General features: G+C 38.7%; 1 protein-coding gene and 1 long non-coding RNA gene across 3 annotated transcripts in view; one reads left to right on the plus strand and one right to left on the minus strand.

The window, feature by feature from the left end:
- The window catches only part of LOC129765073 (calpain-11-like), a 255570-nt gene that overhangs the window by 102067 nt on the left and 126443 nt on the right, over positions 1-27060 (minus strand). Inside the window, exon 3 of one of the 2 annotated variants that reach the window (XM_055764923.1) lies at positions 6304-6427. The exons of the other annotated variant lie outside the window; for it this stretch is intronic. Within the exon in view, the coding sequence (XP_055620898.1) occupies positions 6304-6391 (88 nt within the window). The 5' untranslated portion in view covers positions 6392-6427. The remainder of the gene's footprint in view (positions 1-6303; positions 6428-27060) is intronic. 2 annotated transcript variants of the gene reach the window in all.
- LOC129765077 (uncharacterized) lies at positions 1897-25458 on the plus strand. Its single transcript, XR_008741351.1, has 3 exons — positions 1897-2050; positions 21472-21600; positions 21651-25458. It is a non-coding gene; the product is annotated as an uncharacterized LOC129765077 (long non-coding RNA).

The following is a 27060-nucleotide window of genomic DNA, read 5'->3' on the forward strand; positions in this document are numbered from 1 at the left end:
TATTCTATCCGTTGAGTATAAACAAGCCATTCTCGAATCCAAATTCTAATATTCACAATTCATCAGTCATCCAGACCAGACGACAGCGAGGCTTTCGCAATAATATTTCTCAATGTCTTGCGAATGTAAGTTTATTTTCCCAAAACGTTTTTTTCAGGGCCAGAGGCGAATGAACTGATGAATTCTAAAGCCGACAAAACATAATCATCTTTATCATTCTATGATACAAAACATAAACATCATTATCATTCAAGTTGTCTCGCTCCAACTATCAGACAGCAGTCTTTCTCAATGCTGATATCACACATTCCGCTCTATTCTAAGAAAGAATTAATGATAGATACCGCACAGAATGGTGCGATTTTGTTCGGTGGGAGCACTGCGTCAATTTGCATGCCGTCTGGTGAAGAGTGCCTCTGTATTTTTGCATCACATCATTTTGAGTCTGTACTGGGGTGTAAGTTCAAAACTTCTAAAACGAGAGCGTTATATTTGGGATGTAAAGTTTGAACGTTAACCCTTTCGCTACGGCAGTGTGCTCCATCGGAGTGATATCGCTGAACGGAGTGTGCATATCGCACTTAGGCATTGTTGCCACATTTTAATCTGTACCAGAGGGGTTAAAAATATTTCTCAACTGTACTTTTTTTTTTTTTCAAAAATCTGTACCATCGATATTATTTGTAGTTGAGAAAATACTAATTTATTAGCATGAAAAAATACTCATTTATTTATAACAAATACTACGTTTACATTTGCAAGTCATTCGAGTGTTTGATGATGCTTATACATAGTTTTTGTGAATCTAAATTGCATACATTCAAATTTTCGAGTTGCCACCACGTTGTTTGATCAAATCTTTTGATCTCAAAATAGCGTTCATCGTATGGTTGCTGATCCGATTTCAAAGCTCATTTTTGTTCTGATTATGTTCAGAAAAAAATCGCTCGACAGTGGCCGAGGAGTGAGTCATAGTGAGAACGTTACAAATAAGGCATTCGGCGAAATTCGAGCGAGCCGTCAATTCTTTTTAGCCATCCAACTCTGCACATGCTTGTTTTCTGAAACTGTGATTTCCTTACGGAGTAATTTGATTTTTGGAGAACGGAATTAATTCTCTACATTTTCTACATTCCCAATGTAGAATCCTGGAAACGCTAATGCTTGTCAAATTGGAAAAAGTTTATGGGATTTAACATTGATGCAGCCTTGAGCATCGAATCATCAAAATCGAATATTTTTCTCATTTGCTTAACCAGCTCCACGAGAAAACTGCGACAGATATACTTTGAAAAGATCTCCCTTTCGCTATGCATTGTACTGACAATTTCTTCTGCTGCTATTCCAACCTAAAAATTATTGTCGCTTTTCAAATGATCTTCACATTTAATAGCATTGAACATTGAAACAACGTAGGATTTCTTGCAGATATTAGTGAGAATGATTTTTACGGATTCGGCTTAGATAGCAGGGCCGGTCAATAAACAAAATGTTATTGAAGCGCAAACAAGCGAATAGGAAATTTATGCACTTGAAAAATAAAATCACCAAGCCAGATGCGTTTAGGTTCGTCCCTTATCGTATGGAATGTGTGAAGGGCCGAGAACAGAAAGGGCGTATAAGCCAAAATGTTTATTTGGGATCCTACGCGGGTGGCGTAGTGGAAGATAAGAAATAGAAAAATTCCCACACTGGCAGATAGGAATAGAAACCGCACAGATAAGCGGATAGAATTTATGCTAGCAAATAGTAGGCAAATAAGCCAACGGTCCCGGTTATCTGAATAGGAAAGGGAGATCCTTTGTCTCCCTTATAGATTTAGGCTGGGTAAGAATTTCGTGTATTTATACTCGGGATTATTGCTTGGCAGTCAGTTCAAATCGTTCAGCGAACGAATATAATTTCAAGTTCCAGTTCATAAGGTTTAAAATAAAAAGTTCAACCAAAAGTTCGCCGCGTGCTTTTTCGTCCGATTGACGGTGTCTATCCGTAAACGACTCACACGTAGAAGCAGTCGAAGTCGCCGCCACCGGTCCAACGAAGACAATCGGTAAGATTAGCACTGCTTGAAAGTCCACTTCAGTCAAGATTTGTCGATGCATGTCGTTGGCTATCACTGAAAGTTCTCTAAATAGTGTGCTCGTCCTGGTCAACCTCAATTTCTAGTTTGCTAATGTGTTGAACATTTTTTGACGTAGAACTACGTCTTTCATTAATGGTGCCAAATCAGAAAACAGGTCACGTTTTTATGAAATAAAGTTAACGTTAATAACTATTTTTGCCGCGAACGGATTTCGGAGATTTACATACCAAACGAACCGGAAATTCCCTAAGATTTGTTTGATATGCTATACATTACAATCTCATAGTCTGTATATGGTTTAAATTAATGAAAATTGGAAACATTCTCATTTCCTCATACATTTGTTCTGTCCAGTTGCGTACTTTCCCGAACAGAGCTGTCAATAACGTGCAACTTATCGAAGAGCAACGAATTGAATGCCTTTCTCAAGGCGTGAATGAGGAGGAGTAATTCAACGGGAGTTTTCGCCAAGGGCCTTTTTGAAGCCTAGAGACGAATGAACTGATGATATTTAAAGTGTCTTTAATTGTACAAGAACGGAAGGAAGGGCTCATAGAGTAATGAGAAAGTAATTCAACTTTTTTCGAGGCCAGTAATATTAACAGAAGCGTTTCTTTTGTACTGTGGCAATACTAAATAACATGTAGCAAGATATTTGATACTTGCAAGTATTGCCATTGTTTTTGTTTCCATGTGGTGCCAAAGATAGATTGATTTAGTCATGAGATGTGGAATAATGATGCAACAATTATATAATCGACTGTAGCCGAGTGTATGTCAATTTCGAAAAACGCCACCAGAATAGCGTTAGAGGTAAATTTTAAATGCATTCAAATGAGACAAATTGCGACATACGATCAGCTAGTGTATTGTTCTGTGAGGACAAGACAATAAAAAAACCATTTCAGGGCGATCAAACCATTCTACTTAACAGTTATTTCTAAAATTTCGCAGCATTACACAGTGGTCCAGGAGATGCATTTAATTGGAAATTAGCATTTAGAGCTCGACAGTTATTCTCCAGACAAAAACTGTCTTCGACAAAGTTATTACATATAATAGAGCGCTCATTTTCATGTTGCCAAAAATAGGGTGACCAACATTTTCGATGAAATAAAAAATCTAACTTTCTTATCTCTATAAGATATACATAGTTTGACAATGTTGTAGTCCCAGTTATTTGAGACATCTTTGTAGAATAAAGTTTTTTTCTATCTCTTGAAATAACCGATATAGCGCCTTTTTCTGAGTTGCGTTAGGGTCACCATTGAAAAAACTGTATTTTTGCTCTATCTTTTATATTTCAAATTCTACATACAAACTGTCTTCGGAAGACTTTGCCCCAGAAAGAATGACAAGCAATTGAAGAGAGCGTATTTTTTGGGAAGAAATATCAATAACTTTGAGTGAAGTTGAGATATTGACAAGTTCTGCATCGAAAAATATTTGTATCAGTATGTTCTAAAAGTCTTTCGAAGACAGTTTGTATGTAGAATTTGAAATATAAAAGTTAGAGCAAAAAAACAGTTTTTTAATGGTGACCCCAACGCAACTTAGGAAAAAGGCACTATATCGGTTATTTCGAGAGATAGAAAAAAAAACTTTGTACTACAAAGATGTCTCAAATAACTGGAACTACAACATTGTCGAAGTATGTTTACCTCTATCTATAGAGATAAGAAAGTTAGATTTTTTATTTCATCGAAAATGTTGGTCACCCTATTTTTGATAACATGAAAATGAGCGCCCTATCATATGTAACCACTTTGTCGAAGACAGTTTTTGTCTAGAGAATAACTGTCGAGCTCTAAATGCTAATTTCCACTTATATGCATCTCCTGGACTGTTTTTTTATTTTTTTATTAATTCGTTTATTTTTACAGGCTCAGTTACTTAAGTTTAAAGGAGCCGAATTCTTAAATATATTTTTAAAACTATATATATATAAACAATTTTCTTACATCTATGGTTAGTAAGGTGGAAAACCGATTACTCGCGGTGTACTCGAGTTTAGAAGGGTGACATATTTTTAGGAGAAGGATGGGATATAATGAAATTGTAACAATGTTGATGAGCACTCAATTCTTAAATCTATTCGTATATCTATAGTTTATTTACATTTCAACTTATTCTACTATTTATAGCAAGGGGACGAATTACCCGCAAAGGAAGGAAAGGAGGGTATAAGGATGTAGGGACAATCACACACGAAGATCTATAGCTTTAAGGAAAACATATATATGGGACATGTAATCAAGGTCTAACCGAGCCAACACATCTCTCACCGGCACATTGGGCTGTCTTCCTCGGGCCCGAAGGGAGTTTTCTAAATTCGATCTGGCGACCAGATACACCTCGCACGACCAAACAACGTGCTCGATGTCGTGATAACCTTGGCCACAAACGCAGAGATTGCTGCTGGCAAGATTGAAACGGAAGAGTAGTGCATCTAACGAACAGTGATTGGACATGAGTCGGGAGAAGGTGCGAATAAAGTCCCGACTTCCTGGACCGTTGTGCATTATAAAATGATATCCGAAGTTATAAACAAGCGACTTAAATTGCATTACAGCATAGTTCTACGTCAACAATGCGGTCGTGTCTTGGACACAACCTCCTACAATTTTTTTAATGTAATCAAAGTGTGTTCCTTCTACGCAAACGGGTTCAAGTACATTTCGACAAGGTGCCTAGTAGCTTCAAGAAAAAGTTTTGTTGGTTTGAATTTGTTGCTTGAAAATAGTTCAAATTCAACATACAACTGTTTGACACATGGTTCACTCTGTCTGCACATGATATAGTGTGATATCGCTCTGCCCATGATTGCATAGGAGACGTAATCCACAACATCATAAGTGTAGGGAAAACGCATTTTTGTTGTTTTTTGGCCTACAAGCATAACCATGCAAATTTCCGATGAAATGATCTGTCCAGTTGATGGATATTATAGGCAAAAAGAGGGCCAGGTGGTTTTGCTGGATTATAACAATTTTTTTTTCCATTTGGAAAACGCTTGCGTCTATTTATGTCGGTAGTTTGAGTTGTTATCGGATAGAATCAAAAAGGTTTTGAAGAAATTTAGTGAAATGTCTGGAAAAGGTGCTCTTGATTTGTTGCGAGTCTATGATAGTACTGTTTTCCTGAAGAATACTCTGGGATATGATAAGAACAGCAAGTTCGTGTTTATTTCAATTAATTGAATTTGTAAAGGCAATCTGCAATGTTCATAATCTTAGCAACATGACTTACCGATATCACGATCAATCGCATAAAGATGGTGGAGTGACTTACTCCAACGGTATGAGTGAATGCTGAGTATGTGGAATAATTCAATGTTGAATCCGAGGAGTTATAATGCTAAGAACCAATATTATTTCAATTTTACTACTGATCTGATTGTTTCATTATGTACTTGAAGATTCAAATGCAGAAGTTTAGGTAATTATAACATTTAAAAAACAATTGCTTCTCTTTGTTCATCGTGTACAGAAAATAGTAATTATATGAGCAGCGTTTCAATGTTTTCTTCATCTATTAGGAAACACTAAGTGATAAGACACTATCGTGACATACATGTTTGGACTCTACAAAGAATGTGATTCAAATGTAGATTTAGCTTATAGCACATAGTACTGATAATTGTTGATTTTCGAACGATATTTGAAAGCTGTATGGAACTACGTTTGTTATACGGACAAACAGTGATTTTTCGGAAACGTTTTTTCAAAATTGCTCAAATGTTTTGGAACAAAAAATGTTTGTTTGCATGTTGAGTAAACGTATTACATTGTGTAAAATGCGAAACAGCGAGAAAGTGCATTTTGATCATTTTGTCGTTTACGTCTCCTATACAAACATGGGCAGCGCTGTGATCCACTCTGACTGCATACTATGAGAAGTTTTCGTTGATCAATCATAACAATTTCGATCCGTTATGTCTTCTGTATGCATGATTTTCCAAATCTGATAAATGTCGAGTGAAGGTTGCTGTATGGCGACAGTTATAGTTTGTGTGTGGATGAATTTATGCATTGAGTGCAACTGTTGACAGATGCGACTTATTTCGGAAAACCGACATTCTAGTAATATTAATATACTTCATCGTAGAAATCCATACCAAATCACATTATAGATATTGTTAGTAACAATGCAATCACACACACAAAATATTGTTACATGAACATAATCGCAATTACACACTGTGGTAAAACAGAGCATACATAGGCTGATCATTCTCCGGCCGGAAAAATGCTTAATGCCGAGGGGTAGAGCTCCCTCCCGCTTAAATGCTTCTTTACATGTTGACATATTTTGCTCGGACTTGTTCCGCCTCTCAACGTAGATCTGCAAGAAATAAATAACAGCGTTAAATGATTGCCATTGGAGGTTGGCTCTGCCACTACACACAGAATCACACATGAACAAATTAACATTTTAAAGATTCGTAACAGTTAAATAAAAGGTCATACCACAAATCGTCACATCCAGGTCAAACCATTGGAACGAAACACGAAACAATCACACAATAAATCATAAACCAGCAGAAACGACAAATCACCCCACAGTTTATAGGTCACAAGGTTCATTTCCCAGGCACACCATTCACGTATGCTCCGGAGAGGATGGCTGCATCGGTGCCGAGCCCACCACCACCAGTCAAAAGTGCCTTTTCGTCTACGGAGGGGGACCCTGGTTGCATAACCTTCAGCCGCTTGAGAGCAGAACACGTTTCAAGCGCAGCGAAGCCGCCCATCAATAGAACCCAGTTACCGACCAACCCAGAAGCGGAATTTGCCTGAACTGCTGCGCGCCGGGATCTGGGGCTTTGCGAATGCAAATCACATTCATTTCATTTATTTCTTTCGTTTAGCCGCACGACGACGTGACTAATGCGAGAACGAATACGTGTGCTGAGTGTTGTTTATATTTTTTTCGGACTTTCCTGGCACCTACACCAACGAGTACCATTTATACATCCTATAATTCACAGAGCGCATGGGCGAACGATAACCAGCACACAAACCCCTCCCCCGGAATCAATTTAATTATCCCTCCGGGAGCATCTAACAGCTAGGGTTGAATTCTTCAGCGCGCGGTAAGAAGTTGGACCTGGACGATACAATTAATCACAGGTCTTGTACACACGGTCCGGCGCAGATCCAGACGCGGGATAGAGAGGGGGATCTGCTGCTAGAGGTCGTTTTTGCCATTTCCGACCAAGAGAGAGCCACTGTGAACCATAAAAACAAGCAAGAATGTGAACTGTGTCGGATATTTTAATGGCTACCTAAACCTCTCGAAATGAGCGAGCGAGATTCCTATTTCTGCGTGGTATGCCAACGCGGCCCCAAGTGGACCCGAAAAGCCGGTGCGCGCCAAAGGAACAGCTAATCAATTAAACGCACACTCGACTCGAGGCGACCGTAAGCGGATTAGGCATAACAAGGAGCGGTGTGACGCGTGGCGGGCACCGATTAAGGCCCTGGCGACCGTCGGCCAATTTTACTCGATCAATTATCCCATACGGGAACGAGAGCAAGTTTCAATATTAGTAGGTAAAAGTCCCAATATCTGCCTGAGGGGGAGATCAGAATTTTTGTCATTCAAAATCGAATTCACACTTTGAAAAACAGAGAAGAGTTGACAGATGTAATATACCGTGCACTGAATTGACCATTTTAGTGGATTGCAGTCATACGAAATTGTTTACAATTTCAAGGTAATGTGAAAAGCTTCATAAGCAAGCTTGCATTATGTAACCCTAGGTTGGAAATCATTTTCAGTCTCAAAGCATAAAGCGGCGAATACCATAAAAAAGGTTGTCATTCCACTCCTTTAGTGTCTAACGGTAGCAATTAACACCAGGCGATTGTGGCTCACTGCTGAGTATCTCTGCCCAAGGGGGAAAAATAACCATCCAGTGAGAACAAAATGTTAATTCACGCTTCCATACCCATTAAAGATTGGTCGCCTGATGCAAGGCACAGAGTGCAACACACCTTTCCGCCCGCGCCTTGCCCGGTCCCATTTTTGGTAAGCCGGCAATAACATTTATAATAACCATTACACACTGATTAACAAGTTAATTTATTATCGAACTCAGCGCGGTCATAAATGGGCACACTCAGCTGACTGGTCGCTGGCCGAACCTGGGGCACACCGGGGACTGTTTATTTAAGCTCCACTTTTAATCTCAATTTATGTTTGCCCCGGTATGGTTGAATATCTGATTCGATTTTCAATATGGTCCAGGTTATTCATTCATAAAGGAACGTTCCAATTCAGAGCCAAAAAGAGCTGCTACCACCTTTCGGTTTGTTCAGAATTGACCTTTCACCGGGCCGTGAACTATAAAGGAATGCAAATTTTTCTATGGAGCGCAAATCGAGTGCTACCGAAGTTCTAGCATTATTGGAAATTATTTATGAACTTCCTCCCTCCCAGCAAAGTCACAAGTGGATGGTGGGAAGAATAAACATCGCTGCCAGCGGCTCATAACAGCTCGCAATATAGCACACCTGTTTTGTGCCTGCTGACGTTCGTTCTAGCGCTCGAACTGACTCAAAAAAAGCTTCGACGGAGCGGGATGTCGTGAACAAAAGTCAACTTGTTCTCAGGCTGTGCCGTATGAACCCGCTGGAATGTGGAAATATGTTTTATCCACGAACATGGACCGCAGCTGTTTCGGTTGATATCGCTTCGCCTCGCTTGATCGCAACAATGATTAAACATGGGTCGTTAATAAAGTGAACGTCGGCAAAGTGCGCGGTGGTCTGTGCGGGAAACCGTCCGAAGTACACCTCTCAGCAATGCAGAAACTAATTGAATGAGTACCTTATTTGTCATCTACACGAACTTTCAGTGCGAAATAAAGATTTCTAGTGACATTGATCTAATATCTGGATTATTTGATTGATGAACTGTGATTTATTTCAATATGTAACATGTCTCATATTGATTGTTGCCATTCCTAATGATCGTACGGCATTCATCCTCTCATTGATGTTTGAAAACAGCTAATGATCATATTCATTCCATTGAGTCCAACCAATAAATCGCGAGCTTCGGGTACAGTCGACAAATGAAAGTGTTAGTTTGAAACCGAAGAGCAATATTTCACTCTTGGCAAAACCACACTTGATGCGGTTTGTTGCATGGGTTCGATTTATAACATTTGAATGTGAATAAAAGTTTGCGAAATCACACGCATAGTAAATAATGAAAAATATATGAGAAACTGAGTGTACAAAAGAATTGAGGGACTAGAAAAACCTGAAAAGGACCGTTCAGATTCTCCACGAGTTTTTTTTCCGCATGATGATGATTATCCTGGATGTTCCTCTTCATTTCTTTGTAGCTGGTTTTTGTTTAGATTATTCTTTATACATTTTACCCAGATCCGAATAATTTTATTCTACCCTCGCCATTCTGAACTTAGAATTGTTTTTATTTTTAACTAGCTGACCGACGCTCAAAATAGACTTCTTGATTTGAATACTTTCAAACATCCACGTTTTCTTACTACGTGAACGTTAGTGAGTCTAATCACTGAACTCTTCATTGATTGATTACCCTTTGATCCTTTACAATTTCCTTTTACTATAAATTGTCCAGTACTTCTACAAAAAATCGTCCTTATAATATAAATTTTTTGCCAGACACAATTCTCGTTCAAGATTCTTCAAGCTTTTGGAAATAACATGTTTCTCCATTGCATGAAATACATGTTTGATACTTCCTCGGGTTTAGGGCACACCAACACATTTGGCCTTCCATTTTTGTTTATATTGATAGAAGATATAGGAATGCGTTATTCCGTCTGAAAATCTTTTTCCACTTTCAAATAAAAACCAATTTCGTTAGCCCCAACATCAAATGGACTAACAACGCTTAGCTAATTGTAGAACATATGGGAATTCAATTTTCCGAATTTTCCGCATTTTCTCTCCGGTATATTGATCTACGGGAAGAGACGAATACAACGAAATATAGATGACTCAAATTGAAGCATTCCTTCCTCGGGTTTTGCGCTTACCAACACATTTGGCCTTCCATTTTTATTTATAGACTAGCTGACCCGGCAAACGTTGTTCTGCTATATAAATTAATTCTAGTGAATATTTTGATTGTTAAATAAAAAATTACTAATGTATCGTAAGTGTTTCTGAATGTTTTCACAATCTATAAAATTAATCGAATGTGATCAATAAAATAGAACAAATGGAACGATTTGAACGAAAGTGTGATGCAGAGCAATTCAGAAATAGCACCCCACCCCACCCTTAAACCTCATTATGCCTAATTTGGTTTCATTTGCTTGAATAATTCTCGAGTAATGCAGAAATTTGTGTTTCATTTGTATGGCAGCCCCCCCTTAGAGAGGAGGGTGAAGAGTCTAACCACCATAGATACATTTATTGCACCCTAAAACCTAAATATGCCCAATTTAGTTTCATTTGCTTGATTAATTCTCGAGCAATGCAGAAATTTGTGCTTCATTTGTATGGCAGCCCCCCCTTAGAGAGACGGGTGGAAAGTCTATTCATCATAGAAACATTCATTGCACCCTAAAACCTCCACATGCCAAATTTAGTTTTATTTGGTTGATTAATTCTCGAGTAATGCAGAAATTTGTGTTTCATTTGTATGGCAGCCGCCCCTTAGAGAGGGGGGTGGAGAGTCTAACCACCATAAAAATATTTATTGCACCCTAAAACCTCAATATGCCCAATTTAGTTTCATTTGCTTGATTAATTCTCGAGTAATGCAGAAATTTGTGTTTCAATTGTATGGCAGCCCCCCCTTAGAGAGGGGGGTGGAGAGTCTAACCACCATAGAAATATTTATTGCACCCTAAAACCTCAATATGCCCAATTTAGTTTCATTTGCTTGATTAATTCTCGAGTAATGCAGAAATTTTTGTTTCAATTGTATGGCAGCCCCCCCTTAGAGAGGGGGGTGGAGAGTCTAACCACCATAGAAATATTTATTGCACCCTAAAACCTCAATATGCCCAATTTAGTTTCATTTGCTTGATTAATTCTCGAGTAATGCAGAAATTTGTGTTTCAATTGTATGGCAGCCCCCCCTTAGAGAGGGGGGTGGAGAGTCTAACCACCATAGAAATATTTATTGCACCCTAAAACCTCAATATGCCCAATTTAGTTTCATTTGCTTAATTAATTCTCGAGTAATGCAGAAATTTGTGTTTCAATTGTATGGCAGCCCCCCCTTAGAGAGGGGGGTGGAGAGTCTAACCACCATAGAAATATTTATTGCACCCTAAAACCTCAATATGCCCAATTTAGTTTCATTTGCTTGATTGATTCTCGAGTAATGCAGAAATTTGTGTTTCATTTGTATGGCAGCCCCCCCTTAGAGAGGGGGGTGGAGAGTCTAACCACCATAGAAATATTTATTGCACCCTAAAACCTCAATATGCCCAATTTAGTTTCATTTGCTTGATTAATTCTCGAGTAATGCAGAAATTTGTGTTTCAATTGTATGGCAGCCCCCCCTTAGAGAGGGGGGTGGAGAGTCTAACCACCATAAAAACATTTATTACACCCTTAAACCTCATTATGTCTAATTTGGTTTCATTTGCTTGTTCAATTCCCGAGTTATGTAGAAATTTGTGTTTAATTTGTATGACAGCAACTACAACAATACAATACGTGAAAATATCTTTCAAATTCAAAAGTACTAGTAGTAGGTATTTAAAAATTGTCATGTTTCACTTTGACCACGCTTTGAGTTCGAATATACGTGGGAAAAATATTGAACGCCCAAATGCCAAATGGCGATTCATCATTCAGTTCACATCTGTTTATTCATATCAGGTAGGTACTTCTGGACCAGTCCATGCGAACTGCAAGTGCACTTTCTGGGCTATTTTCCGTAGTGAGATGTTAGGATTACGCTCAAAATGGGTAATAACCTTCTTGGCTTTCCTTGGGCTTTGAAACCCAGATTTTCTTCCGGAATCTTCCTGACGTTTTATTGTCAGGTTTTTATTAAAACGTTTGATTACATTGGAAACGGTTTTCGAGCAAACGCAGACACTTTTTGCGATTTGTTCGAAGGTCCACTTTGGATGCTCTTGAAAAGTTTTGATTATAGTTTTACCAGTTTCCGCCCAATTGACATTTCGCAACTAAATATGACAATTTGCAAAAACAAAGTATGTCATGTGTTTTGGACATTTATTCCAAAGCCTACTGTTTTTAAATTTCTTGTTTTCATCAAGCGGTTCGTGAAGGCGCGTCCACATTATGTCGAATGATGTCGATCGGTCTGTACCAGGCGGCATATTCGGTTCGTTATGTAATGTGGACGCCTCATCGGGTGCACGAAGCCGAAGCCCCATCGGATGCACGAAGCCGTCACGAACACACGAAGCACAATGTCGTCAACGCTAATTTACTCCGTTTTGTTTTGGTTCGACTTTCTCGAACCGGACCCACTTGTTTCGAGTTGGGTTCGGTTTGATTCGAGTCGGTTTTCGGCACGTCGGCAAGCCCGGGCGGTCGGCTTTACCGGGTGGCCGAGGCCGATTGGCGTAATGTGGACGCGTCTTGAGATGTGGTTCGTCGCGTCCTCTTTGCCATTGTGGAATTCACTATTTATTTCACTGGGTTTGCGTTTTTGACTTGTCTATTGTTAAGCACGACAAGCACAAGTACGTGCAATTGCCTCCAAGAAAATGAAACGAAATTATCCAAGTGGATCTCAAAAGCGGAAACAAAAAATCAAACTTGTAGCGGAAGATACTAAAAGTGCAAGTGCTTTAACATCTTGGTTGAAAGAGAAAGATTCTTCAACTCCACCCACGTCAAGAGATAGTGCAGCGAAAGAACATGAATCTTCTTCTGATTCTGGTAAGTAGTAGAACTCATAGCTTCTAGATTACACTGCACTGCACTGAGGACTGTTCTGCTCTATAATTGCGTAGAAATCCGAAAACAATGAATAATAATTATTCTGTATTTAGAATCACTGAGCAGACCATCAACTCCGAAAAGTCTCGTGTTGAAAAACTCCATCGCCATGGCCATTATGGAAGCTGAAGTAATACCTTCAGAGAAGCAGTCTCCAGTTCTTTCAAACGTCATTACTGAAGGTAAACAATTAAACATCTACTAATTCCATAATAAGTGAATGTGATTACTTATTTTTTTAATTAGCAACAGTATCGACTATTGATGAACTTTTTCATTTCAAAGAGTACGCTTTTCTAAAAGCAATTTAAAAAACTATATTAAATTATTATATCTTGCCATCCCAGACTCTGGTTCTACTAAGCATAGAATCTACTTGCTTTCAGTGTCCAATACTACGGCGATTCCAGTGTTTCCAGCTGTTGTCACCAATTATGAAGACAAGCATAAAGTAATTCACTCTGGAGCTGTACAACCAAATGGGCCATTTCCCAAAAATAAAGATGGAAGATCATTTTCCATCGCATATTATACATCTGCAACAAAATCTGGATACATCTGCAACAAAACGATTCTGGTTGAATTATTCAACTGAACGGGATTGCGTTTTTTGTACGCCTTGTTGGCTGTTTCCGCAATCCAATATTACTGGATACCAGAAAGTATGGGGTTCGGTCGGGGTAACCGATTGGAGGCATTTAAGTCAGAGCATTGCTATACATGAATCATCACAACATCACGTAGCTTCCTGCATGGTTTACGAAGATTGGCTACGTAATCGTACAATACAAGACACCATGGAAGAAAGCATCAAGCATGAGCGAAGTTTTTGGAGAAAAGTGTTACATAGGATACTAGATGTAACCCTTCTGTTAGCCACATGCAATCTTCCATTTCGAGGCACAACAGAGGATTTATCCAGCTATAATAAAGGGAACTTTTTATCAGTGATTAGTATTCTGGCAAAGTATGATGCCGTGTTGGCTGAGGTTATCAAGTTGCCTAAAAATAGTGTAAGATATCTCAGTCCTTCTATTCAAAATGAATTTATTTCATTTTTGGGAAATACAGTGCTGCAGAACATTCTAGAAGAACTACAGAATGCTCCATACTTCGCCATTATATTAGACACGACTCAAGATATAGCAAAAATCGATCAGCTAAGTGAAGTGTATCGTTATGTGAAGGTTGTGTATGATGATGATAACGATAATAAAAATAAGCCCATCCGAATAGACATCTGCGAAGTATTCACTGGATTCACAGAAGTAAGGGATCAATCTGCTGGAGGTCTATGTTCTGAAGTTCTTGACTCGATTCGAAAGAAAGGACTTGATATTAAAAAATGCAGAGGTCAGGGCTATGATGGTGCAGCCGTTATGAGCGGAGCTTATAACGGTCTTCAGAAAAAATTAAGAGAAAACGCGCCACACGCATATTTCATTCATTGTGCAGCTCATAACTTAAATCTGGTATTAAAAGACGCAGTAACAGCAAATCGTGAAATAAAGCAGTTCTTCGAAGATGTAGAGAGCATTTATGTGTTCTATGGACACAGTATGGAATGAGCTACAACATGAAGATAATGAAGAACAGACAACGTTGAAAAAGTTAAATCCTACTAGGTGGTCAGGCAGATGATGATGCAGTGTATGCTTTGAAAGTAAGATACAATGATGTGTTGAAATCGTTATCAAAACTAATTTTAACTGCTCGTACAATGAAGGAGAGAACGGAAGCAACAAATCTCAAGAAGAAAATGGAAAAGTTTGAATTTGTGTTGTTATTAACTATACAGTGCAAACTGTTAGAAAAGATTAATATCGCCTCCAAGATGCTACAAACTGAAAATCAAGATCTGAAGACGGTAGAAAACGCTTTAGAAAATGCTTTGGATTCCATTCTGTCATTACGAAATAGTTATGATGTTTTTGTGGCTGAAACGGAAAGTATTTGTAACAAATGGGGAATTTCAACTGCATACAGCTCGAATCGAGTCAAGACCGTTAAACGACACTTTGATGAGTTGGCTGCAGACGAACGCCTTTTAAATCCCAAATCTAGATTTAAGGTGAACATCTTTTACACCATGATTGATGTACTATCTTCACAATTGAAGAACAGATTCACAGGTATGAAATTAGTATTGCAAACATATGAAGTGATACAACCGCATTTCATCGTAACAACTGAAGATGCTGTACTCACAGAAAAAGCGAATGAATTTACTAATAAATTTAACGATAATATGTCGTACCTATTTGCTTCTCAGTTACTATCGCTGAAGTCATCATTTAGTAAGGAGTTAAGGGCGATGAGCAGTGTTAAACAGTTAGCAGATTTCATCATAATCCAAAATAACATGCTTGCATCTAGCTACTCAGACATTTGCACTGATTGTTTTATGTATTTGACTTTACCGGTGTCCGTTGCGAAAGCCGAAAGATCCTTCTCAAAATTGAAGTTAATTAAAAGTTTTTTAAGAAGCACCATGGGACAGGAAAGACTATCGGGATTAGCAATTTTATCGATTGAAAGCGAGAGAGCCCATAACATCGATTTTGATAACGTGATTGATCAATTCTCCTCAAAACAGGCAAGAAGAAGAAATTTGTAAATTAACACAAATAAATAATTAATACGTACCTACTGAGCTAAAGCCAAATACTAACAGATTTTTGTTTATATACCATACGATAAATAAATGTTTATCATAACAACACATTTTGGTTTTCTTGTTAGTATTATATTATGAAGTTAGCAATGTCGTAATGTATAATATATTCTGATTTCATATTTATTTATTTTTTAGCAATAACGTAAATAAAACTTTTAGTCTAGAGATTAGGCACAATATACTTATATCCTATTAATCCCATTGAAGACCAATATATTATGCAACGTACTAGGGCCCCCTCATACTGCCTTGCACCGGGGCCCCAAGCAGAGTATTTACGGCACTGATCATAATATTTGCTTGAATCCGTCTGAAACTATCACTGGTGAGCGGAACCGACTACAAAATACAGAGCTATGAAGTGGAAACGGAATCGAAGAATCAAACAATTATACAGTATGACAACGCCCGAACATATTATGTTCACGGATCTGTAATGAATATTCTAGGAAAAATAAACACTGTTTTGTTCCGATCATAGCATCATGAAGCTTTTTCGGTAGTACAATTTTGTATAGGACACAATTATAATAACATACCTGTCGATGTTCGTTCATTCTTCTAATCTGAAATTGTATTCCAGTGTTTTGAAGCGATTAAACATGATACCATACCGGAAGGACTTCTTCATGCTCCAAGTGCGAACTGTCCGTGATAAGCTCACCCACTTTTGCCGCACATCAGCTCAAACTAGGTCGCTCCATCTCCAGCCTTAATTTATGGGATAACCAGTTTTCGAACAAGGTGATGTGCATCGAGCCGAGAACATCCATTGCGTGCGTATCAGTTACGTATAAATTCCAACGCTTCCAAGCCTGTAAGGGCACGAGAAGATGAAACAAATCATTTCTCCCCACTTAGCGCCCCCAGAATACTACTGTTTTGCGATAACCCAAAAACCGCACAACGGCGAGAGCGCGCGTATCGTCCTTATCGCTGGCCCTGTACCGGATACGAAACGGGGGTTTACTCCGAATGCTTACACAGGCGGCGGTAAGCGCGCACGCGTAGCCATTCGGCAGCGATTAGTTTTAAGAACCACTCCCCGATTTTTATTGGATCGGATAATTCCTCACGTAATCGTTCCCGGGTGATGGTGTTGTACCCGTTTCGCTTTATTAGCACCTGCTGCAGCCTGGGTATACCCTAACGAGCGCCCGATTGTGATGCGCTAGATAATTATCGGCCCTGGACATGATCGTGCCCATCGTGGCGGGCATTGGAATTTGTGTTTCTGGATTATGTGTAGCTCTCCAGCTGGGTCGGATGGAGCTGACTGCATCTGTTTCTGGTGCGCAGTAATCAGGTGCTCCAGCTAAAGTAGAAAAATACCAACAAATTCCCTTTCACGGAACCGGCTACACCTGATGCACTTTTTTTTCCAACCCGTAGCATTCCCACTTTCCATCGCTCGACTGTCATGGAACAATACCGGTAGCCGATGGTGAGTGATTTTCCCCTGTGTTTTCGCTTTTCACTTTATACATTGTGTATTGAGTTTCTTCTCGGTTGTCAGAAAGAGAGGAAGAAAAATACCCACAGAGTTGAAGTTGAGCCGCAGGTTGAGACGATCAAACCGAGATCATGTAGTTCATGTCGCTGTGGACTTAACAAGTGCCAACGATGTAAGATTGAAGAGTCGTAAGAGGGAAAACAATCGAACCGGTAATTGCTTTGACACGCGTGAACAGCTAACGAGGCCGACGACGAGACGACGAAATAGCGATAAATAGAGGAATGCAAATCGTGTTGTACCTTCGCCAGTGAGGCTTACCATACAACATACAATGGATAGGTAGGTAGTGCGCGGGTGGTGTGATGGTGGTGATGGTACTTCTCAATCAACTGCTCGACTGACAAGTACTACACGCTACACACGGTTGTTTGGTCGTTAAGTCGATGCTAACAAATGAAGACATCGTTTCGCATTTTGGACTGGGGATGTGTCAAGTTCAAGTGCGTCGAATAACTACTACTGGCTCAACCCATGATAAGTGCGACGGCGGCAACTGTTTCGGTTGTTGATTTCTGTGGATAGAATGGGTAGAATGGTTTATTGTTTGTACGCTTCATAAGAAATAGGTGGCACTGATATGCCAAAGAATGAAGAGCTTCATAGTGGTCCAGTGGAGTCAGAAGATTTCAATGAGCCACCTGGGATGTAGCCAGTGACGGTGGCCTTCATGCCAGTGGGAATTTCTTGTGGGCAGAGTTTGTTGGATGTGCCCCGTTTTGAATAATTAATACTTCCAAATGAGTATGAAGATTTTTTCGAGAGCCCTAGGGTAACGTTCTTGCTCACACCTCGAGTGATACAAAATTCTATCCGATGAACACACCCTTCATACCGTTCTGAATCATATTTCGGACGCTTAAGGCATATGATGCAGAAAACAGATCTAAACTTTATGTACAGGTATTATTTGGTTGATATTTTTAATAAATTAGTTCAATATGCAATATGGTCAATATTACATATTAGAACAAAGTGTCCGAAATGTGATTCAGAACGGTATCTGAATTCGATTTTAAACATCCTTAATTGCAAAGGCCATTCGTCAAATAAAATTCTTGTTTTTTTTTAGACTTTGGCATTGAAATGTACAGTATAATAACTCTTTAACTATATTTCCTACTGGGCGGTGTGATACATAAGTGTTAGAAAAAGGAAAACAGAATTCAAATCCAAATCGGAAGTCCTTTTTTAGAAACTTTCAAAAATGATGGTCATAAACTGACCCTCTATTTTTGCAGCGAATCTACTCCCAATTGGCCGGAAATGATATACACCCCCAATTATATAAGTAACTAGCAGACCCAGTGACCTTCGTCCCGCCCAAAATTGTTTTTTAGATATGAATTATTTTGAACAATCACGTTTTCTTACTAAACGAACGTTCATGGGCCTTTACAATTTACTTTTACTATAAATTTCCTATCACTTCTACCAACTCGTCATTATGATACAAATTTATTTTCAGACACAATTATCGCTCAAGATGTTTGAATCACTTGCAAATAACATGTTTCTCCGTTACATGGAATACATGTTTGAAGCTGAGGTGTAAATGTTCATTCATTATTTTTATTTTTGCGTTATTCCACCTGAGAATCTATCGCCATTGTCGCTTCACACCAACGGAACATGAAGCTTAATTTCGCAAACATGAAATCTTATTGGACGGACAACGATGTTATTGTAGAACAGATGGATTTTTTTAACTTTTTCTCAAAGCTTCTCAAAAATTTCAATTTTTTTTTCTCTCTTTCTTAATTTTTCCAACTCTTGTGCTATCGCGCTCCTCATGTTACACTATCGGACAAATTATTAAGACCACTGCCCAAGCAAAAAAAATACAGGAGGTTGTGTCCAAGATACGACCGCATTGTTGACGTAGAACTACGCTGTTATTTTATATAAGTCGCTTGTTTATATCTTCGGATATCATTCTATAACGCTTTGGCGCACAATCTTAACGTCTGCTTCGCCATAACGTCAGTTTAATGCATTGATGCATCCTTGAAGGCACCAACGAAGCCCTTATAATGACAGAAAACAAACAATGTTAACTGCTTGGAAAAAGACTGAATTATGCCACACAGCTTGTACTCTGCCCATCGATGCGAATTCGCTAATGAGTTTGTCAAGAGCGGCCGCCTTCACCACCAGCGAGGGGAGCATGATTTTGGTTGCTGCCTGGGTAACGGCGTTTACATGTTCGGCCGACGCGCCGAAATCGCCTACTTCGCTGTTGTTCGATGCGGTGTCACACTCGCGAAGGCTCGTTCAGTGCGGGTGCTTTTCACTGCACCAACATCGCGTGCATCATTAGATGACGCTTACCTCGAAATTTTATTGCCCCTGGCAATGCGTTCGTTTTTTTGCAGGGCTCGAGCCTGCCTTCCTCTTCTTCTTGCTCATCACAGACTACGCGAAGTGTCCAATTTATGACGCGGAAAGAAAAACACACGATACGAATAACGCCAAAAACGAACTGAAAAAACCACACGACGATATCCAAGTTGGATTACCACTGGTGGGGTCCAATCTTAGATCGAAGCGCAGCGAAAGGAAAGTGAACTGGATTGCTCAACAGTCCGATGCCGAATGAAAGTTTGCCTCAGCGAGATCCACTGTTTATACTCTAAGCAAAAATTCCCCTTCATTCTTCTACTTTTTCTTTGTTCACGGAGACTTGAAATCCTACGACTTCCCCTCCGTTGGCCGTCGATAAGTTGCTCGTTACTGACTGCTCTGTTCGGGAAAGCACACAAATGTACAAGCAAATCAATGGGAAAATGAAAACGCTAAAAGTTTTCATGATTTTTAACCATTTACAAACCAGGGAATTCTAATGTATAGCATATTAAACAAATCTTACGGAATTTCCGATTCGTTTAGTATGCAAATCGCCAAAATCCTTTCGCGGCAAAAATAGTTATTAACGTTAACTTTATTTCATAAAAACGTGACCTGTTTTCTGATTTGGCACCCTTAATGAAAGACGTAGTTCTACGTCAAAAGAAAGTGACAACACTTTGAGAAAAATTGTAAGGGGTTGTATCTAGGACACGACCGCATATTTTCGACGTAGAACTACGCAATTATATTATGCAATCCACTTGTTTACCGCTTCGAATATTATTTTAGATTGAATCGAAATTTTTGTAATAGATTATGTTCTTCGCCAGATATAAATTTGATGAACGTCCTTTTACGTTTGGTATGATGCCTAGTACTACCAAAATATGTGAACAAGTGAGTGCAAAAGCACTCACCACCAAAAAATACTCCCGACTTGCATGTATTTGCAAAGCGGATTCCCCCAGGTACATTAATTTTGATATCCGTGTTAGGGAAACACATCTCAGTGGGGAGAAAATATCCCCAACTTATATCGCTTGTTTTGACAAAGCGGATTTCCCCAGGCACATTGATTTTGAAGTCCGTGTTAGGGAAATACAGCCGTGTGGGAACAAAAATACCCCAACTTGCATGTATATTTGCAAAGCGGATTTCCATAGGTACATCGATTTTGAAGTCTGTGTTGGGGAAACCGTAAATCGGGCCAATTAAAACTTGGCAGTTAAGGCTTTTAGATAACGCTTGACATTTTACAGTCATTCAATTGTTCATCTAATGAACAATTCACATTTTATTAATTGTGGGGGACGCGTAGAAATATTTCCTATCAATAGAGGCAAACATCTTTCCGATCTGTTAAGAAATGTTTGAGCATTCGAAATACTGATAGGGTAAGCACACGAATCAGAAGAACAAATGTATGGGAAAAAAGGAAGTTCTTCCAAAATTCATGAATTTAAACGGTTTAGAGATTAACGAATTTTCATGTATAGCATATCAAAGAAATCTTAGAGAATTTCGTTCACAGTGAAAATAGTTATTAACGTTAACTTTATTTCATTGAAACCTGACCTGTTTTCTGATTTGGCACCCTTCCTGAAAGACGTATTTTTTCCAATTCATTTATTTGTAAGGCTCAATTGCATGAGCTTTGCGGAGCCACTAATTCATGATTTGTTTATACAGAATTTCAACTTAAATCTGTTTTTAGTAGGTTTCGACCGATTACTTGCGGTTTTCTCGAGGTTAGAGGGACAACAAATCCTGGAAGACGTAGTTCTACGTCAAAAATAATCCAATCCAGTGCTTCAATCCATTTATAACATTTTAATTGCATTTTTCGAAGAACTTTACAAAATCCGTTGTTAAAACAATAATCATTCATAAAACAAATGCATTTTAAACATAGGTAACAACTAAAATGATGCGACAAAATTCAGGACCAGTTCCTCGTATCGGCTGTTTTGAGTGTCGTCTCGACTGATTTTTGAAGAGGATTGATTATTTCTCGGTGGTACATCGTGATTTTCGTATCCTGGTAAGTATTTATCACAAGAAGTATGTAATATTTTAATTCTCAAATTCTAGTTGCAGTCAACAAAAAACTGGGTCGCGCGCATATTTGCACGGACACACAGCGGACGGCCATCCACAAAATGTCCAAGGCAAGCCTTCGATCGTCAAAAAAACCGAAACGACTGGAGGCCCAAGGAAAACGACCGCGAAAGATCTTCTTCTTCTTCTTAAATGGCACTAACGTTCCTAGAGGAGCTGCGCCGTCTCAACGTAGTATTACTTGCGTCATTTTTATTAGTAATTAGTTGAAATTTCTATGCCGAATAACACACCTTGAATGCATTCTGAGAGGCAAGCTCTAGAATACGCGTGACCACAGTGCAAGTTGAAGGAAATTTCTTTGACGAAAAATTCGCCCGACCAAAACGGTAATCGAACCCGAACCCCCGGCATGTGAGGTTTGACGCTAACCACTCGGTCACGGGAGCACGACCGCGAAAGATGACTCTGCCATAAAGCGAGCCTCCAAGAAAGATCCCTTCAAGGTATCGAAAAAAATCCGGGATAAATTAAACTTGTCCTTGAGTTCGCGGACAGTTCAGCGGTGGCTGGTGGAACAGGGGGTAGGTGGTAAAAGCCCCCCGATGCTAACGCTGAAGCATCTGAAGGTGCCTCTGAAATTCTGAAATAAGATCATGGATCAGTACCTCTACGCCTAAATCCTAAGGTACTAGTGGGAGATGGTAGTTAACGCAGGATAACGATCCGAAGCACACCTCCAAAATCGTAAAAAAGTGGCACCAGGATAACAAAGTCGACATCATGGAGGGGCCAGCGCAGTCACCGGAGCTGAACCCTATAGAGAACCTATCGGAGATCGTGAAAAGGTCGGTGCGCACGGAAGAGTCGAAGAATAAGCAGCAACTGTGGGATAGGATCCAAGCTTGTTGGTAAGCCATTCCGGCACCATGATGCGTAACAAAGGTTACACGACCAAGTACTAACCCTAGAAGCTTATCACGGAATGAATTTTCTTTTTTTTTATTATTTTTACCATGAATTTTAAAGCGCCTTCGCGAGTGTGACACCGCATCGAACCACAGCGAAGTAGGCGATTTCGGCGCGTCGGTCGAAAATGTAAACGCCGTTACCCAGGCAGCAAACAAAATCAAGCTCCCCCCGCTCTTGACAAACACATCAGCGAATTCGCATCGATGGGTGTTACAGCAGAGTACAAGTTGTGTGGCATAATTCAGGCTTTTTCCAAGCAGTTAACATTGTTTGTTTTCCGTCACCATAAGGGCTTCGTTGGTGCCTTTGGTGCACCAAAAAATTATTTGGGGAATACTAAGCATCTTGAATGTCTTATTGGAATGTTATAAGTTATTTGGGTTCGCGTACCAGTCGTAAAACTGCCTTCAACTAGGATTGCATTTGCGCTAATATTGATCATAATGAAGCATTGTTACTGTTTTCGAGGTTGTTATTAACAAAAAGAGTTTATTTCGCTTGTTTAGTCACCAAGAAAGTGAATGTCGTTCTGGAATTTTGTATGTGATTAGGTTCCGCTTGCCAGTAGCAAAACTTCCTCCACTAAGGGTGACAGCTGCGCTTCTCTCGAGCATGAGAAAGTAATGCAACTTTTATCGAGGCCAGTAATATTAACTGAAGCGTTTCTTTTGAGAATAGTGCAAAATGATGAGAAGTGTTTATATTCCCAGTAGTCTCAAGCCACCAATGTATGGCTCTGTATGCATCTTATGGCGAACGCTTGTTTGGCGCTTGGTTTACGTTTTACGAACGATGCCTAGAGGTGCGATTCTTTTGAGGCAATACTAAATAACATGTAGCATGATATTTGATACTTGCAAGTGTTGTCATTGTTGTTGTTTCCATGAGGTGCCAAAGATATATTGATGTAGTTATGAGATGTGGAGTAATGGTGCTGGTGTAACGAGTATTTAATCGACTGTAGCCGAGTATATGTCAATTCCGAACAAGGCCAGGGTAAATTTTCAATGCATTGACATGAAATAAATTGCGACATACGATCAGCTAGTGTATTGTTTTGCGAGGGCAAGAATGAATTATCAATCAATTATCCTCAACTGATTCTACAACGAAAAAACCCACTTCAGAGATTATTCTACTAAGCGGTTGTTTCTAAAATTTCACAGCATTATAGAATAATATCCCAAGGTATAAACGAGCAACTTATATAAAATAACAGCGTTGTTCTACGTCAACAATGCGGTCGTATCTTGGACACAACCTCCTATAATTTTTTTTGCTTGAGCAGTGGTCTTAATGTTTTTCCCGACACTGTATATATAAAAATGAATTGCTCTCTGTTACTAGACCGATCAACGTGAAAATTGGTTTGTAGGGGTTTTTGGGTGCTCCCGTGGCCGACTGGTTAGAGTCCCACATTATCATGCCGGGGGTTCGGGTTCGATTCCCGTTCTGGCCGGGGGTTTCTTCGCCAAAGAAACTTCTTCCGACTCGCACTGTGGTCACGCGTATTCTAGAGTTTGCCACTCCAGAATACATTCAAGGCGTGTTTTTCGGCATAGAAATCTCAACTAAGTACAAGTAATAAATATGACGCAAGCCAAAGTTCCACTGGGAACGTTAGTGTCATCCGAGAAGAGAGAAAAGGGTTTTTGGAGCCGGGGAAGGTTCTTAGGATGGTTTGAAACCCCTCCCTCTCTCTAAGGGGGGGTTTCCAAACAAATGAAACACAAATTTCTATAAAACTCGAGAACTTATCAAGCAAATGGAGCCAAATTTGGCATGTGAGGGTATTTGGGTACGAGAAATGTTTCTGTGGGTCCCATAAACATGTTATACAAATTCCAACCAAACATGACAATTGAAAATTTTCGGAAATCTCTAAAAGATAATGGAAAAATGTGAAAATTGAATTACCATATGTTTTACAATTATATCGTGACATGAGTTGTTAGGCCATTTGGAAGTGGAAATGGTATTTCAGGTGAAAAAACGCACTCCTATATCTTGTAACTATATAACTAGAAACGAATCGCCAAACGTGATGGGAAACTCAAGGAAGCAATCGTCCGATTGGATGAGTATTCTTTTTATTATATTTTCTGTATAAAACATGTATTCCATGTAACGGAGAGGCATGTTTTTGCAAGTGATTGAAAAATATTGAACGAGAATTGTGTCTGAAAATAACTTGATATTATAATGAAGAATTTTGGTAGAAGAACTAGGAAATTTATATTAATTATTATATTGCAGAGGGTCTATTAGAAGATCAATCAATGAACAGTTCTGCGACCCGATTGGATCATCTAAATCGGTTCAGTAGTTCAAATGTTATGAATTTTTGTAGCTGAAAAACTAGAAAAAAATAGATTCGATTAACTTTGAAAAATCATAACTCAAAAACGAAAAAAATAGTATTTCCGATGTCGAGATATGTTATGTAAAAAATCCTCAGCTTCCAAAAAAAAATATAAAAAATATAGCACCCTCTAGTTCAAAGCCATGAAAACAATAAAAAACGACTACTACTAGTAATAGTGAAAATAAAATCCATTTTCCTCGCTGGCTCAATATTTTTTTTAAATAAGAGACTAGCTCATTGGCTTCAATTTGATATGTCGATCATCTAAATCGGTTCAGTGGTTCAAAAACTATGATTTTTTGAACCATACTAAAATGGAAATGTTTGCAAAAAGCCATTTTTGGATAAAGGAGATAAAATGATTTTTCGAACCACCGATGGATATTTAAAAATCATATCTGAAAACGAAAAAAAAATGCATTTTGGTATAGAGAAATGTTATGTAAAAAATACACAGCCTTTCATAAAAATATAGAAAAATATAGCGCCCTCTAGTCCAAGACAATGAAGACAATAAAAAACGACCACAATCAGGAATAATGAAAATAAAATCCATTTTATTTTTTGCAAGTTCAGATATTTTTAATAAAAGGCTAGCTGATTGGCTTCAATTTGATATGTCGATCATTCAAATCGGTTCAGTGGTTCAAAGGTGATAAATTTTTGAAAAAAGGCATTTTTGGGAAAAAGTAAAAAAACATATTATTCAATTATTAAAATTGAAATGGGCACCTTAATGAAAAAAAACTGAAAAAAAACTTACCACTTTTGACGAAAATCTGAGAACCACTATATAAGTTTGGAATGGAATGGCGTAGAATTCAATATATGACAAATCATAGAACAAAGTTCATTTGTATGTTTTGAATTGGAACTGAAAACCCAACATAAATGTTCAACAGCTTCGAACGTATTGGACTGAAAATAAGCGAATTCAACTATGAAATATTTTTCAACTAATGATTCTTGTAGGAATTTTTCTCAATTTTACTTTGACATCGTTCACTTCATTCGTTCATTCGTTTTTTTGGAAATCTTGTGATTTATACATGGCACGTCGCCCCCATTACATTGATCTCAGAATAAATTTCATCACGAAATAATAAATTCATGATGAAAGCTGCGCAGCGGTGGTAAATACGTAAGTACCATTTTTTTTCTTATCTATTCCTCTTCACATTTTCATAGAACACAGCGAAGTCTTCAACATCTTTTTCGAATTTCCTCATTGCCATTTCTCATTTTACTTCGTAACAGGAGACTCGACAAAACTGATAATCTGATTTGTCGGAATTTTTCCTTCTTCATTCGGGTAAACATTCCATTCGGGTAAATGTTGCATTCGGGTAAATGTCGCATTCGGGTATCTTTTGCATTCGGGTAAATGACCATTCGGGTATATGTCGCATTCGGATAAATGTCCATTCGGGCAAAGGTAGCATTCGGGTATTTGTAACATTTGGGTGAATGTCATTCGGGTATGTGTTACATTCTGGTAAATGTACTTCGGGTAAACGTGTTTCGGGTAAATGGTATTCGGGTGAATGGGACACAACCATTTGAGAGACATCAGAAGCTGAAATACAGAGAGAAATATTGAAGCCACGTCCAATTGATTTTCGGAGATATCAAATAAACACAATTCTCGCGTAATTTTTTAAAAGGTAAGTAACCTTAGTAACAAATGTAAACAAATCTAGTTAATGGATGCACACTATTAGTTCTCAATCATTGAATGCATTGAGAAAACAATCGATAAAGTATCTATCCATTTCATCTTTTCATCGCCGATACAAAAAATGTCCAATGTACAGACTCGAATTTTTTGGCATTCGACCTGTTGCTTCAGACACCACTTTCCTCTGTGGCTCGATACGTGTGGCAACACGAAGTCGCACTCCGGTCATTTTGAGTTTTTGTTATTTTCGGGTGTTGATATCGTTTTTTGTTCAATTCAACGAGTGATAATAATAAGTTCTGCTTTTAGCACGAAGTGCAAGTATTTGGATCGTTGTTCAGTAGTTATTTTCAAATTCTCATCGTGCAACGTAATTTGTCCAATGTACAAAGCGGTCTGTCAGAACGTCCAATGTAACAGTTTTCGCT

Source organism: Toxorhynchites rutilus, chromosome 2 (genome assembly GCF_029784135.1).
Source record: "Toxorhynchites rutilus septentrionalis strain SRP chromosome 2, ASM2978413v1, whole genome shotgun sequence".
NCBI lineage: Eukaryota > Metazoa > Arthropoda > Insecta > Diptera > Culicidae > Toxorhynchites > Toxorhynchites rutilus.